Source organism: Rhea pennata, chromosome 4 (genome assembly GCF_028389875.1).
Source record: "Rhea pennata isolate bPtePen1 chromosome 4, bPtePen1.pri, whole genome shotgun sequence".
NCBI classification, from domain to species: Eukaryota; Metazoa; Chordata; class Aves; order Rheiformes; family Rheidae; genus Rhea; species Rhea pennata.
This window is the reverse complement of record NC_084666.1, coordinates 75,518,065-75,532,900: the sequence shown is the minus strand read 5'-3', so window position 1 is coordinate 75,532,900 and position 14,836 is coordinate 75,518,065. Positions and strand designations below refer to the sequence as shown.

The 14,836-nt window shown below is 60.1% G+C and overlaps 1 protein-coding gene and 1 long non-coding RNA gene across 2 annotated transcripts; both read left to right on the top strand.

Moving 5' to 3' along the window:
- The first annotated feature begins 4,423 nt into the window (after window positions 1-4,423).
- LOC134140294 (uncharacterized) lies at window positions 4,424-5,992 on the top strand. The gene is made up of 3 exons (XR_009958382.1): window positions 4,424-4,548; window positions 5,311-5,462; window positions 5,842-5,992. It is a non-coding gene; the product is annotated as an uncharacterized LOC134140294 (long non-coding RNA).
- Window positions 5,993-10,017: 4,025 nt separating this feature from the next.
- On the top strand, window positions 10,018-14,502 carry PRDM8 (PR/SET domain 8). Its single transcript, XM_062575100.1, has 4 exons — window positions 10,018-10,100; window positions 11,872-12,092; window positions 12,426-12,657; window positions 12,969-14,502. The coding sequence occupies exons 2-4, from the start codon at window positions 11,874-11,876 to the stop codon at window positions 14,420-14,422; spliced, it is 1,905 nt and encodes a 634-aa protein (XP_062431084.1). The 5' UTR covers window positions 10,018-10,100; window positions 11,872-11,873; the 3' UTR covers window positions 14,423-14,502.
- Window positions 14,503-14,836: the final 334 nt, after the last annotated feature.

The window sequence follows — 14,836 nt, the reverse complement described above, 5'->3', positions numbered from 1 at the left end:
CTCTACCTATTAGTTTATTTCCCGCTTTTAAAATGTGTCTAGTTTCATTGCCTGTGGATTCAATTTTACAGGTGTCACACAGCTTGTGAAAGAAGCATATTGGTGTGGTACTGTAAGCGTTAAGCTATGAAAAGGAAAAAAATGGTGTGTGTTTAATTTGCAAATGTTTAGTTGGTTGGGGCCAACCAACTAACCTAAACCAAAAGCAACTCTGAAACTAAACAGAAGATGGATAACACTCAACCCAAAATGCAGGATGATTGTGAAAACTTCCCTGGGAGGTCAGAGCAGAAGGCTGAAGGACAAGGGCTTAAAACTGAGCCTGCATGTTGGGTGGCTGGGCAGGGGAAATTGGGGGGACTGCAACCGCAGGATGGGAAGAGTCCTCAGATAGGCAGAGCACACATGGCATTAGAGATGGTCACCACCATGGTGGACAACACCAGCATGGTGGGGGAAGCATGGGTATTGTGCTGTTAAGGGTCCACAGAAAAAATGTATGTGGAGATGTAAAAGTACAGATAAATGCAGAGAGGCCAATACTGGGGGGAAAAGCTCATCAGCCTTTGGCTGGCCAAAAGAAGCTTTTTAATTCTGGGGGAGGAGGGTTGTTTTTTGTTTTTAAGGCTCTGGGAGCTCCCTATGGTATTTCATCACTTTGACAAAAAAGCAGTTGAAGAATTAAGATCCTGAGGCTGTCATTGAAATTCATCTTTGAGGCAAGGACTGTATGTTCTTGTGTGTAGGTAGCATTTTGCACGTTTTTGAACCACTACTTAAATGAATGGACGTAAAAAGGAGTAGAAGCTGAAGAATTAAATGCAGAGGAATGAGGTAAGTTTTTACTTATTTTGAAGTTACTTCCTGGATTAGCTGTAAATGAAATGTTGGATCAAGCTCAAGCCTTGCTATGTAATTGTAATGTTATGAAAACAAAAAGAGGGTAGCATTAGCTAGTTAATCCCTCACTACGACCGCTTCAGACAGTTCTGTTGCCACAAACGAATGCCTGCAACTTCCAAGTGATCTCTACGAATATAGAGGGCCTCCTGCACTCTATCCAGGCTATAACCCTTCGCACCAGGTCCTGTTATGGCCAGCACAGTAGCTGGCTACAATTTTGAGGCAGCCAAAAGGTCAGGCCACTTCCAGCACCACCCTTACATCCACACTGCCACAAGGTGTTTTAGTCACTTGACAGTAACAAGAACCTTTTACAAGAGCTATGAACGGAGGGAAACGAAGCCTCTCCTCATGCAAAGATGTTAGTAGCAGGGCTGAGCAGGTGCCTCTTCCCTCCATCTCTCACCTCCAGATCACTCAAAGGAGAGCATGTTGTGTGCAGTGAGCACCTGTACTGCTCCAGTTATACACATGCTCTTTTTAGGCTATAAACCAAGATGTCAAAACCAGCTCCAAGCCCCCTAAATCAAAAGCATGGAACATGTCCACTTTGGATTGGGTGGACTCCCAGAGAGGGAAAACACCTTGAGTCAGATTAATGAGCAGTTTATGTGCAGCGTCTTCCCCAAGAAGGCAGTGGGTGGTGTCTGAAGTCCCTGTGTGGAAGAGCAGTTCTGGGCTTGTTGCATCCAGACAACAGCAAGGCAAGCTCTGCAGACCTGCCCTGCCATTGGTTTTGAGTGGTTTTGAAGAGCTTTTAAGTTGCTTGGGTTTTTTAAACTTCCCCCCCCCCAAAGAAAAAAGGCAAAGAAGAAACCTCTCTGTACAATACACCCAGAATAGCATCTCTGAGTCCTCACTGTTAGCTTCACTGTTGAATTTCACACCCGTGTGAATGGATCCCAAGATGTGAGGCGCTGATGCGTTCACAGGCCTAAAGCTGCTTTCCAGGCTACCTTGACAGGCGGCCGCCCCGTGCTGAAAACCTCACCTGTCGTTTATGGGCACGAACACACAGTCTGCTGGATTAGTCTCATTACCTTTGCTATCAAAAAGCATCTATTGCTGCTTGCCCAGTATCTAGGAAAGATGTTAACGCTTTCCCTACCTCAACCTTGACTTGCCACTGTATCTCCTGTGTGCTGTAATTATTAAATGACACTTCACAACTTCATCTCCTCTTCCGCTACATCTGCTTGGTGCTCCCATATGCAACCCCACTCACATCCCTACCATCTCAATGCGTCGTTTCCTCTGTTTCTTGCGCCAGCATGGAAGGAAGCCATCCTTGAGGCAGGACTGCCTTTGAGCTGGCAGCAGCCGAGTGACTGGCATTGGGCACTGCTGCTGAGGCTCTGGCAGGCCGTTTAGCAGAGAACCTTGGCTAATGACTGTCATCCACACCTAGCAGATGTGCCACTGGCTGCCATGCCAGCTTTTTGACATAATACGGTGCTACTGGACACGATACTGCTTGGGAAAAGCCGCAGCGTAACTTTTGCCTTCAACACAGAATTCGGTCTCACTCGTAGTTCGGTGAGAGAAACAAAACTGTGCAAGGGAGGGTAATAAATTGGTGTCTCCTGCTCGTTGCCCACGTTTTAAATCGGTGCATAAATCATATTTGTGTTGGTTTCCCTCACACGCCAGAGGCCTAAAAAAACAAAAACCAAAACAAAAAAAAAAAAAAAAAAAAAACGCTTTCCACTCCCCTGTGCTTTCAGTGTCGGCTCCAGCCGGTGCTTGCAGGCAGCCCCCTGCCTCTGTGCGTCCCCCTGGTCTGCCCTGGCCTGTCCCAGGCCGGACCCCGCGCCAACACGCGTGAGTGAGCGCGGCCGTGGGAGGGGCGGGGGGTGCTAAGCACGGCAGGCGCTAAACGTCGCCCGTCCCCGCCCCGAGTCTGATACCAAAAAAAAAAAAAACCCAAAAAAACCCAAAAAAACAAAGAAGTGCCCGGGACATAAATCGTGTCACCGGCAACAACGTCTTCCGTTTCGTCTTTCCTCTCCTGCCCTCCATCGGAAGGAAGGGAGCATTTACCCACTCACCCTGCAGAGGGATGCCGCGGCCGGGGCAGCGGGCTGCCGCCCCCACCTCCCTCCCCCGGTGTGGGTGGGGGGAAACTCCTCCAAATTCCGCTGCGCGCCCGCTCCCCGCCGCGCTGGGGCCGCCGCTGCCCGCCCGCCGGCTCCGCGCCTCCAGCAGCGCCCCGCGCCCGCCCCGCCGCTCCCCACGGTGCCGGCGGGCGGCCCGGCGGCCCCGCGCCCCTCCCGCGGGCGAGCGGTAATCAAAAGGGGCAGCGCCTGCGGAGCGGGTCCCCGTGGCGTATCTGCCTCCTAATCCCGGCAGCAATTCCGAAAAGCGGCATTATACAAGGGCGGCCGCTAATCCCGAGCGCCGGCAAATGCCTGTCGGCCACCCGCCGCCGTGGGGGGGGGGGGGGGGGGGGGTGCGTGTGCGTGTGCGTGTGCGTGTGCGTGTGCGTGTCGGTGCGGCGTCTCTTCAGCCTGCTTTCGGCCTCGTCGGGGAGACGCGCCCGTGCAAAGCGGGGGGAGCGGCGCGGGGCGAGGCTGCCAGCACCAGCCGGCCGGGGTTTTCGGCCAAGCGGTTTTCTCTCGTGGCATCGAGGAAATCCGGCCATTTACCCTCCAGTTCCCCGGGGTGCGGGGCGGCGCGGCGCGGCGCGGCGCAGCCAGCAGGGCGCGGAGGAGCCGGGCGCGGCGGCGCTGCTCTCCCGCCGCGGCTCGCTCGTCGCGCCCGCGGTAGCACCGCCGCGCCGCTAAACACGTCCGTTTCCCGCTCCCCGCTCTTCCACACCCCCCCTCTTAATTTTAATCTGCACCATTACTTTTTATTTTATTAATTTGGGGACCAGGGCAGATAATGGAGAGTCGAAGCAGTAAATTCCCTGCTCGCCCCGGTTCCTGCCTGCTCCGGCAGAGCACCCTCAAAATAACCTCTCTGGGAGTCAGCTATTGCCTCCTCGGCCTCTGCTAGGCACTTGCCACCAGCCGGACTCAGGAGCCCGGGAGATGCAGCATGCACCGGGCGACTTTCAGGATTTCTCGTTCAAATATATTTAGCTACGGCTAGCATGGGGAAGCGGGAGAAGGATTGTTCCCTCCAAGCCAGCTGAAAGTCAAGTTCAACGCAGCGTTTCTGAGTTGGGATGTTGTGGATGCTTTGGAGGAGGGAGTGATGGGGAGGGGGGGGCTCGACGCGAGGGAGATCATGTAAAAATGATCTGGTTGCATGAAATCCATCGCATATGAAGAAGAGCAATGCAGCTCATTTTGCCACTCTTCCCGTTTTTTCCTCAACCTCTTTATCTTTCAATTGAAAACCAATTAAAGGTTTCTATAAATCTGTTAGCATCCCTTTTACGTGGGGCCCGCTGATGCCTGCTGTATTGCCCTTTAGATGCCTCTTCCTTTTTTTGTTTTACAATTGTTGTATCAATATAATGCTTCCTTTCTTTCTCTGTCTCTATAGATACAGATATACAAGGCAAACTAAAGGTTTCGAATGCTATTCAGTGCCTCCTCATTTGTCCTGGAGCCTTAACAGTGGTGCCCTTTCTCTTCTGGCTGCTTTTCCCTGCTTCTGGAGCAGCAGTTATGGGAGAAGCAGATGGCTACTGATTGGGTGAGCTTTGTGGCTTTAATACTGAATACTTTATGGAAAAGGACTTTATCATGCTTGGTTGGTCAGAGGAACAACGGGATGAGATTTATGACTAGAGAAAATAAATCTTTTTAAGTTTCAGGCTCCTTCACACACCCCATGTCAAGTCACTGTAGCAGAGCCAGAGCTGAAATCCTCTACATCTTTCTTTTTTTCCCTCCTCCACCCCCCCCCCCGTCTTTCTTTCCTTTCACTGCTCTCCCCACCCCCTCTCTGTCAGTGTTTAGCAAACCTCTGCAAACTTTAGGGACTGTCACTCACTGGAGCACTGGAGGCCTTCACAGCCCCGCAGGCTATGAGGAGAAGGAAAAGACCATCCCTAGCCGTGGATCATCTGCTGCCTCGTGGAAATATGTTAGGGACTCAGCTCCTGTGAAGGCTTGTGCCTGTGTACGCCCGAAAGCTGCAACTATCAGTCCCTGTGGGGAGTTTTGAATGACATCCTAATAAACTGTACGAAACAGAGGCCGTGTGGCCTCTGGAGAGAGGTGCCCGGGTTGGACGGCCAGCCGCTCACTGACTCGGAGCACAGATCTCCCGAAGCGCGGGCAGCCCGGCGCTGGCCCCACTCCGATGCCCCCCGAGCAGGGCAGCCCCGAGCCGGGGGGTGGCCCCTTCCCCCCGGAGTGGCTCCCCGCACCGGCACCCTCTCGCCTCTGCCGAGGCACGGCTCCTGCTGCTACCCGGAGCATGCCTGCGATCACCTCTCTCTCTTTCCGTAAGGTCTCGCACCTCGGCTGGGCCGAGGACTCGAGCTGCCTCCGGGAGCAGAGCGGGAGAGAAGCAGGGGCCACGCAGCGGGTGACTCCTGCCTCAGCACGGGCTGCTGGCAGTGGCTCTCAGGGACAGCGGCACACAAGTACCAAGAGGCCCAGGTGCATATCAGAGTGAGATAAATAGATTTTAGTCCTAGCGTGGCTTCCCCCCTTTCATTTTCCTGCATTTCCCATCCCATAGCAGGCTGTTTAGCATTTTTTGGAAGCTAAAGCCAGGCAAAAGCTTTACACATCTTAGACAATTCTGATGCTACTGTGAGCCAAAGTAAGCAGGAAAAACAAGAAACTATCATTAAAGAAAATAATTTTGAGATGCAAAGTAAAAAGTGATTTGAGGTTATAGATTAGCCAGTGTTCTTGTTTAATTAACCAGTGTATATGACATTCAGTGCTTCATTTTTGATAATTTAAAAGCAAATTTTCTGTAACACTTTGGTGAATATATGCATTGATACCTAAATAGTTTCTGTGTTTAAAGTATTCTGAAAGAAGTTCGGAGCAAGTTCAAGTACAGTCAGAGACTGACTGAAGAAGTAGCAGAGGTGCTTATGGCTTCTGCAAGCTGTGAGAAAAAGTGTGGAGGGGAAGGGACTCTGGGTCCCACTGTGATGCCTGTGGCTGCTGGCTGGAGCAAGAGTGTTTTCTCCATTTTGGGGTGAGTTACAGCAAAAGCTGGAATCTGGCAAAAGGGACTTTGCAAATGCATGGTGTGGCAGTGATTTTAACATGAAAGTCCCAGGTGCCATTGCAAATATCAGTGAGATGAGACTGAAGGGTCAAAGGAAATGCAAAGGGACAAGGACCGTGGGCTCGTTTTGAAGCCGAGCTGGAAACAAGATAGGACACGTCTTGCTGGTATGCCTCAGTGAGGCCTTCGTGGTAAGAAAATGTCATTTTTTTTGCAGGACTGATGCATCCCCAAATGGTCTCTGTGCCTCAATTTTAATGCGTGACTGTTGGAAGAAGTACTACTTCTCTGCCTCTGTTTGCTCATCTGCAGTGTGGGAATAATGCTGCTGACATCCCTGGTACAGGATTTCCTGAGGAAAAGCATCATCTGCAAGCCTAGTAACAGTTAAATGTGGAAAGAATAATTTGTAATTCAGCTGAGGCCCCTCTTTATTTCCACTACAGAGGCCTAGCCATGGTGCTTGTCTCAGGGGAAGGGTACAATTCTGCATGCATTTCTTTAGGCACCAGGAAAGCTTGTGGCATGCTCCGCATCGCATTCACAGTCATTTCCAGTCCGTCTTGTGCTCTTACCCACTCCCCCTCCGAGGACCAGAGGCCAGCCGTGCCTCTGAACAGGAGCTGGCAGAGAAGAGAGCAAGGCAGCTTTGGGAATCCCTCCGTCCCTCCTCTCCACCATCCCACAGCACCGCCTAAATGATCACGGCTGGGTTTATGTGCTTCTGGGAATTTAAGTGTTTTCTCAGGTTCCTCAGCAATTTTATTTCATGGGTGACTTACATTTATGTAATAAAGACACCTGTGAGCCGGTGCTTGGTTGCATAGCTGTGTCCTCGCAGGAGTAATCGTACATCTGTAGGTTTCATGCGTGCTCCTTGCCATGCCACGACTTTGAGGCAGCATCTCCCAAGGGATCTAGGAGCGTCTCTGACCAGGGCTGACCACGAATTGCACGGCCTCTTCTGGCCTCTCTTCTCCCCCCTTCTTGGTGAAGTCCAAGGGAGAAAAAGGAAGACTTCTCCAGTGCAAGTCTGGGAGGTGTCTTGACATCCTTAGGGAGACAGATCCTCGGCCCTTTGCAGCCATCCCCATGGTAACTCACCACGGGAGAAAACTGGTGCTTCCCTCGGTTTCTGGGAGGTTAGGTGAATTTTGGTGGTGGCAGAGGCTGGGCAGTGGCTCCAAGCGCCCCCAGGGAACGGTGTGGGGCAGGGGATGCCCCCGGCCCGTTCCCCCCCCCCCCCCCTCCCGGCAGCCCTGGGCTGGGCCGTCGGAGGGCCCGGACAGGGCTTCGGCTGCGGGGGCCGGTGCTGCTCTGCCCGGGGGCGGCCCGCGCCCCCTCCGGCCGCGGGGCAGACCCCGCCGGGGGCCGCCCCCCCCTCGGGCGGACGGGGCCGCCGGGCGGACGGGGCTGCCCTGCGGACGGGGCCCGGCCGCTCTCCCGCGCCGGCTGCGGGAAACCGGCGTTTCTCTCGCGGGAGGCGGGTGCCGGAGCCCTCGCCCGGCTTTTGCGGGGGGCGGAGGGAAGAGGCTCTGGGTTTAACTTTGCCCAGAGCTGGATTTTCGGCGGGCGTCCCCGTCCCCTCCGGCCTGGAGAGAGCGCCCGGAGCGGTGCGCGCTGTGCCGTCGGGGGCGGCCCGGGGCGCCCGGCCCGCCGCCGCTGTGGGGCCGGCGGTGTTTGGGGGTGCGGGGCTGCGCGTGTGGGGCTCGGACACGGGCGGGGGGCGGCTGTCTGCGGCTCGATGCTGTGAAGATCCTTTGGGGAGACGGCGGCTGGAGCTCCTCCGCCCGTTTGCCGCTTGGGTCTCCGCGGGAGATTTCCTTGAACAATTTCTCGGTCCATATCATATACATATATATACATATACATATATATATATATATAAAGTAACCGGGCTTTACTATGTCCCACGCAAGGTCTGTGCGGCCCCGCAGGGCCGGCGATGCACCTGCGGCGAGCCCGGAGGCCTGGCCGGGCTGCGCCGGGGCTGGTGGCAGCGCAGGGCCGCGCCGAGCCCCCGCCTCGCCCTGCCGCCGGGGCAGCGGCTGCCCCGCAGGGGGCTGCAGCCGGATCGCCCCCCCCCCCCCCCCCCGCCCCGCACATCCCGCCCCGTCCCTTCGCGGAGCCCGGGCAGCCGGCTGCCTCCTAGACCCGTGCGCTTTTAGGTCGGTCTGCTTCGCACCAGGCGTTTTGCAGCGCTCCAGACAACGGTATTCGGCTCTTGCAGGGAGCGGGAGCCGATTTTGGTTTGCTGTTGTTATTCCCCGAAGGTAGCACTTGGAAACATAAACTTAAAGGGAACAGTCTAGGTATGTAAAACTGTTGTTCTGCGAGGCTGAGACGACGCTGTTGACTGGGATTCACTTTTTATGGTAGCATCCGAGGCTGAGTAAATGCTCATAAATGCCTCAACGGTCCTTTTTAGTATCAGGGAATTTCGGTATCTGATATAATGTCGAAGCAATTTCAGGATAGTTTATGTACCGTGGTGTCCCTTAAAATTCTTGCGAATAAAAATAACGTGTAGATTTTCTTTCCCCCTACTAATGACAGTCATTTGGACAATTTATATCACAAAGGAAGAGCTGCAGTATTAAAAAAAGGGGGGGAACCCCTGTGAAGCAGGAATTAAGATCCAAATTTTTACAGACTCCCATATTTTTAATGTTATGTCAATCTCCATTTTCGGAGACGATGGGTTTTGTTGAATTAATAAGATAAATGTTGAAAGCATATTATATGCAGCCTTTAATCCTAATGCAAGAAAAAAATCATAATTATATAGAGGATAAGTGAATTTGAAAGCCAAACATCAGCTCACTCTCTGATTGCAAACAACTCTTCATTCGCCTCTGTAAAATGCTTTGTGCATTTTCTTTTGTTTAGTTTAGGTTTTGATTTTTTTTTTTTTAATCTGTTTTGTGTCTGAAATGGCGATAAAGGAGGAACGGGTAAACACTTTCTGCGCGGTAAAACCTGACGTTGGCATGAAGCATCTGCGGGTGCTTTCGCTTACCAAACACGAGCGCGCGTGGCGACGAAATGCGCGCGTCCAGGGATGCGGGTGCGTGTGGCCGCTGCGCGGATCCGTCTCGCGGGGAGGGAGGCGGAAACCGGGACCACTAAACTCCGGCGGCGGCGCCGTCCCGCGCGGGCCGAGGCTGCCGGGCGCCGCGGGCCGCCCCGTCGGCAGCGCGGCGCTGTCCGATCAGGACCACGGCGCGGCCCCGGCCCCGGCCCCGGCCGCGGCACGTCGGGCGCCGCTGAGCTCCTTCCCGGCCTCGGCAGCCCGGGCAGCGGCCGGATTTGCTGAGTAAGGCAGGCGCTTAATCCCCCTCCGCGCAGGCAGCCCTCGCTGCCGTGATCCGAGCCGGGAGCGAGGAGGGATCGTTTTTTTTTTTTTTCTTTTTTTTTTTTTTTTTTAATCGTGGTTACTGGAAGGCTCCCATCTCTCCGGCAGGTGAGGGGGCCGCCCCGGCGGGGAGAGCACGATCCCCGCCGCCGGGATCCCGGGGCCGGGCGGCGGCGGCCGTCGGGCCTTTCCTGCTCTCCGCCACCACCCAGGACCTCCCGCCGTGCAGGGCCGGAGCGGCGGCCCCGAGAGCCGCCGGCCGTCAAGGGACCGGGCGGGGGGCGGTCTGTCCTGCCCTGCGCCGGGCTCCCCCCGGCCGGAGCGCCGGCTGCGGGGCCAGGTGAGGGCCGGGCGGGCAGGCAGCGAGCGGGCAGCCCCCGAAGGGGTTAAAGGGAGGGGACGTGGGCTGTCACGCGTCATTGGGCAGATTATGTGCAGCAAACAAAAAGTGTGTGTCTGTGTGCCAGTCACTCACTGCATCGGGTCCATCTGCACAACTCGCGCTCCTGCTCGCCTCGCCCGCCGCCTCGCCGCCTCGCCCGCCGCCGCCCGCGCCCCGAGCACCCGGGACAGCAGCCCCGCGCCTCCCCGGCCATGGAGCGGCACTGATACGACAGGCACCGGGGCGAGCGCAGGCGGCAGCCCACCTTCGTGCCACTTGTCGGGACGAGGATTATATTCCCCACTCTCCCTGGTGAGTACCCCCGGCGGGGCGCCGCGCCGCGGCCCCTCCGACCCCCAGCTCCGCCGTCGCCCCTCACCGGGCCCAGCGCCGCGCCGCGCCGGCGGGTTAGCCCCGGAGAAGGAAGAGGAGGAGGAGGAGGAGGAAGAGGGAACAATGCCGGCAGCCGGCCGTGGTGAGGCGGCCCTGCCCGGGCTGCGGCGGCGGCCCCTGCCCGGCGCCCCCTCGCCGGCCCCGGGAGCGGCCGCGGCGCCGCCGGCCCGGACAAAGGGCAGCGGGCGGGGAGGCGGCGGCGGCGGCGGCGGGGAGCCGGGGGCCCGGCGGTGCGGGGCCGTGCGGGGCCCGCGGGGAGCGAGCGCAAAGTTTGGCGGGGGCCGCTCGGTCCCGTTTGTTTCGTTTCTCGAAATAAACCTTTCGGGGAAGGGGCGCGCCGGGCGGCGCCGCAACGACGGGAGCGGCGCGGCGGCGGGGAAAACGCCCCCCGCGCGGCCCCCGTTCCCGGGGGGGGCAGCGGGAGCCGCGGCCGCCCCCGCGGCCGGCTCCGGCGGGGAGAAGCTCCCGGGGATCCCGGCGACACGTTTGTCTCCCGAAACGGCCGGTACCGCCGCTCGGCGGGGCCGTGCCCGCTGCGTGCGGCTTTGGATGGCCCTAGATACGCACACGCAAATATAGATTTATTTCTGAGCGAACCAAAAATAAAGAAATTCGATGCCAGATGGGGTGGGGGGAAGCCGGCATTAAACTAATCGGGTTTGAAATGGAAAGGGCACCCTCAGCCCGGCGCGCCGCTCCTTCTCCCGGCCTCGGCTCCCCGGAGCGCGGCGGGAGGCGCGGGGCCGCCCGGCGGCGGCCGCAGCCCCCGCACCGCCGGCCCGGGGCCCGCTACCCGCGGCCGGCACCCGGCGCCCGGTGCGCGGGGGGCGGGCGCGGAGCTGGGCCGCCCGCAGCTCGGGCGCCCTTCCCGCGTCGCCTCGGCCTCTGAGTCCGCCCGCTTGTATAACGAGGTAGCCGGGACTCGCTCTCATCCATAAATAAGCGTGTCGAGGTAAAAATAATTACCTCTGCTTGCTGCTTTTAATTAAAGTCTCGGAGGGAAAGTGCTGGATTATGGTAATGAGCAGACATACGTTCCCTCTTGTAGACCAGAGCGAGAGGTTAGCTGACATGCAATCACCGGCGATGACAAGCCACTTGAAACCCATTCGCTCTGCTCCCCCGCCACAGCCCGCGGACCGGCCCCGGCTCCTCTGCAGGAGCGGGCCCGGCGCTCACGGCCCCCCGGGGACCAGCCCCCGCGCCCCGCACCGCCGCCCCGAGGGAGGCCCGCGGGCGGCCGCCCTTTTTCGTCCGGCCCTCGCCCGTGACCGGATCCATACGCTGGGTTTTTTTTTGTTTTTGTTTTCGTTTTTTTTTCCTCTCCCCCTCCGCCTGCTTGGCCTCGGCTCCCGTAGCGCTCGCAGCCGGGCTTGCTAATAAATAAATCATCGCGACAGCTTCCCCGCACCTCGCCTCTCGCTCGCAGAGCTCCTCGCCTTCCTTATTTTTTCTCAAATTGGGGAAAGTGCTCGCCTGCCTCCGATTTTCCATCTCTCTCTCCCTCTCTTTTTAAAAAATAAATAATATATATAACAACTATTCTTTTTTTACGTATTTTTCTCCGGCTTTCGCCGGCTGCCGCGGCTCCGCCGCGGCCTGCCCGGCGCCTCGGCGGGGTCCGGGCGCCCTCGGCGCGCCGCTTCCCGTTGCGTAACGTGTGCGCTTTGCCTCCTCTCTCCGCCCGCAGGGATGGAGGACGCCGGCGTCCAGAGGGGGATTTGGGATGGAGACGCCAAGACCGTCCAGCAGTGCTTGACTGACATTTTCACCAGCGTTTACACCACCTGCGACATTCCGGAAAATGCCATTTTCGGCCCCTGCGTCCTGAGCCACACGTCCCTGTACGACAGCATAGCCTTCATCGCGCTCAAGTCCACCGACAAGCGCACCGTGCCCTACATATTCCGGGTAAGGGAAGCGCCGTGCAGCGCGGCCGCCGCCCCGTCGGGGCCGCAGCGCTCCCGCCGGCTCCGCGGCCGCCGCTTCCCCGACGAGGAGCCCCTCACCGGCGCCGCGGGGCAGCGCGCGAGGCGGCGGCTGCAGCCCTCCCACGATGCGGCTCGCTGCTCCCCATGGTGGAATAAAACCCTTGGGGCCGCTCCGCGCCGGAGGCGCCGGCGGGGAAGCGCCGCCGCCCCGTCGGTTCGGGCGTCTCTGAGTCGGTATGTTTATTTGCGTGCTTTTTTTCTTTGATAGTTCGGGGGGTTTAAATGCTTCCCCCCACCTTTTTTTCCCCCTTAGGTGGACACGTCGGCGGCCAACGGCTCGTCGGAGGGGCTGATGTGGCTGCGGCTGGTGCAGTCGGCGCGGGAGCGGGAGGAGCAGAACCTGGAGGCCTACATCAAGAGCGGGCAGCTCTTCTACCGCTCCCTGCGGCGCATCGCCAAGGACGAGGAGCTGCTGGTGTGGTACGGCAAGGAGCTGACGGAGCTGCTGCTGCTGAGCCCCGCGCGGGCCCCCGCCCGCGGCAACGGTGGGTGCCCCCGCCGGACGCCCCCTCCGCGGCGCCCGGGCAGCGCGAGAGGCGGCGAGCTGCTGGACGGCGGCACGGAGGGAGGGATGGAGGGAGGGAGGGAGGGATGGAAGTCCCGCGGGCGGCGAGGAAAGCCACGGCGGGGACCCCCCCCTCCTCCCCCCGGAGCGGGCGCCGGGACCTCCCGACCCCCTTTTCCTCGAGCCGCTCGGGAAGGCGCGGGGCCGCCCGCCGGTCCCGCCGGCTGACGGTGCCCCTCCGTGTGCGTGTGTGTGTGCGTGTGTGTGTGCGTGTGCGTGTGCCCGGCGCAGGCTCGCCGCCCTTCGCCTGCCCCGAGTGCAGCCAGCGCTTCCAGTTCGAGCTGCCCTTCGCCGCCCACCTGCGCTTCCGCTGCCCCAAGCGGCTCCACGGCGCCGACACCGGCCCCGCCGCCGCCGCCGAGGCCCCCGGCGGCAAGGACGGCGCCGCCAAGGAGCAGGAGGCCGGCAAGTACTGCAAGCCCAGCGGGCCGCTGCACCACCACTTCCCCGCCGACGGCAGCGCCGGCGCCGCCGCCACCACTAAGCCCTCCACGGACTTCCACAACCTGGCGCGGGAGCTGGAAAACTCCCGCGGAGGCGGCGGCGGCGGCGGCTCCGGCGGCGGCTCCCCGGGGCGGCCGGCGCCCCCCGACGGCGGCGGTGAGGCGGCGGCGGGCAAGGCCAAGCGGCGCTACGCCGAGGAGGAGGAGCGGGGCCCCGGCGCGGCGGCGCGGGGCCGCTTCGCGGCGGAGCGGCCGGGGCTGCCGTCGGCGCCCAAGGAGGAGCTGGTGTGCACGCCGCAGCAGCAGTACCGGGCGGCCGGCTCCTACTGCGGCCTCGAGGAGGGCGGCCGCCTCTTCGCGCCGCCCAGCCCGGAGACGGGCGAGGCCAAGCGCAGCGCCTTCGTGGAGGTGAAGAAAGCCTCCCGCGGGCCCGAGCCCGACGGCGCCGCCGAGGACAGCAAGGAGCGCACCTCGCCCGCCGCTGCCGCGGCCCCGGCGGCGGGCGGCGGCGGGGAGCCGGCGCTGTGCCCCCGCGGCGGCGGCGGCCCCGGCGGCGGCCCCGGCCCCGGCGGCGGCGGGGCGCCGCTCTCGGCGCGCCTGGACGGCGGCAGCCCGGCGCGGGGCAGCGCCTTCAGCACGGTGCCGCAGCTGAGCGGCGGCGAGGAGCGCAAAAGCGCCTTCTCGCAGCCCGCCCGCTCCTTCGCCCACGTGCCGCCGCTGGTGCTGGGCCAGAAGCTGGGCGGCCTGGGCGAGCCCTGCCCCGACGGCGCCGCCGCCCCCGGCCGCCTCTACGCCGCCGAGGCGCTGGCCGTGAAGCTGCCGGGCGGCGGCGAGGCGGCGGCGGGCGGCGGCGGCGGCGGCGGCGGGGGCGGCGGCGGGGGGCTGCCCAAGCAGAGCCCCTTCCTCTACGCCACCGCCTTCTGGCCCAAGAGCTCGGCGGCGGCGGCGGTGGCGGCGGCGGCGGCGGGGCCGCTGCAGCTGCAGCTGCCGTCGGCGCTGACGCTGCTGCCGCCGTCGTTCACGTCGCTGTGCCTGCCGGCGCAGAACTGGTGCGCCAAGTGCAACGCCTCCTTCCGCATGACCTCGGACCTCGTCTACCACATGCGCTCGCACCACAAGAAGGAGTACGCGATGGAGCCGCTGGTGAAGCGCCGCCGCGAGGAGAAGCTCAAGTGCCCCATCTGCAACGAGTCCTTCCGCGAGCGCCACCACCTCTCCCGCCACATGACCTCGCACAACTGAGGCGGCCCGGTTCCGCCCGCCCCGTCTCCTCGCCTCCCCATGCACGCAGCCCCACTTCCCGGGGGGCGCGGAGCGGGCCGGGAGGCGGCGGGGAGGAGAGGAGGAGGACGCGGACGAAACGCAGCGAAGCAAACGAACGAAACGCAACCACCGGAGAAAAGGAGGAAAAAAAAAGAGTAAATGACTTAAAAAATACATTTTTTAAAATGTCATATATTGCAACATATTGATGCATTTGTCATACGTTTCTACTTAAATTATTAAGCACTTATGGTTTAGATGTAATAATAATTATATGTAAGGGTAAATTTTTATTTTCGATATGAAGTGAAGCGCCCGGAGGACGCGTTGCGGGCTGCGCGGGCTGACGGCGCCTCGGCTTCGCTAGGGACAGCGAGAGCGGCCCCGCCGCGG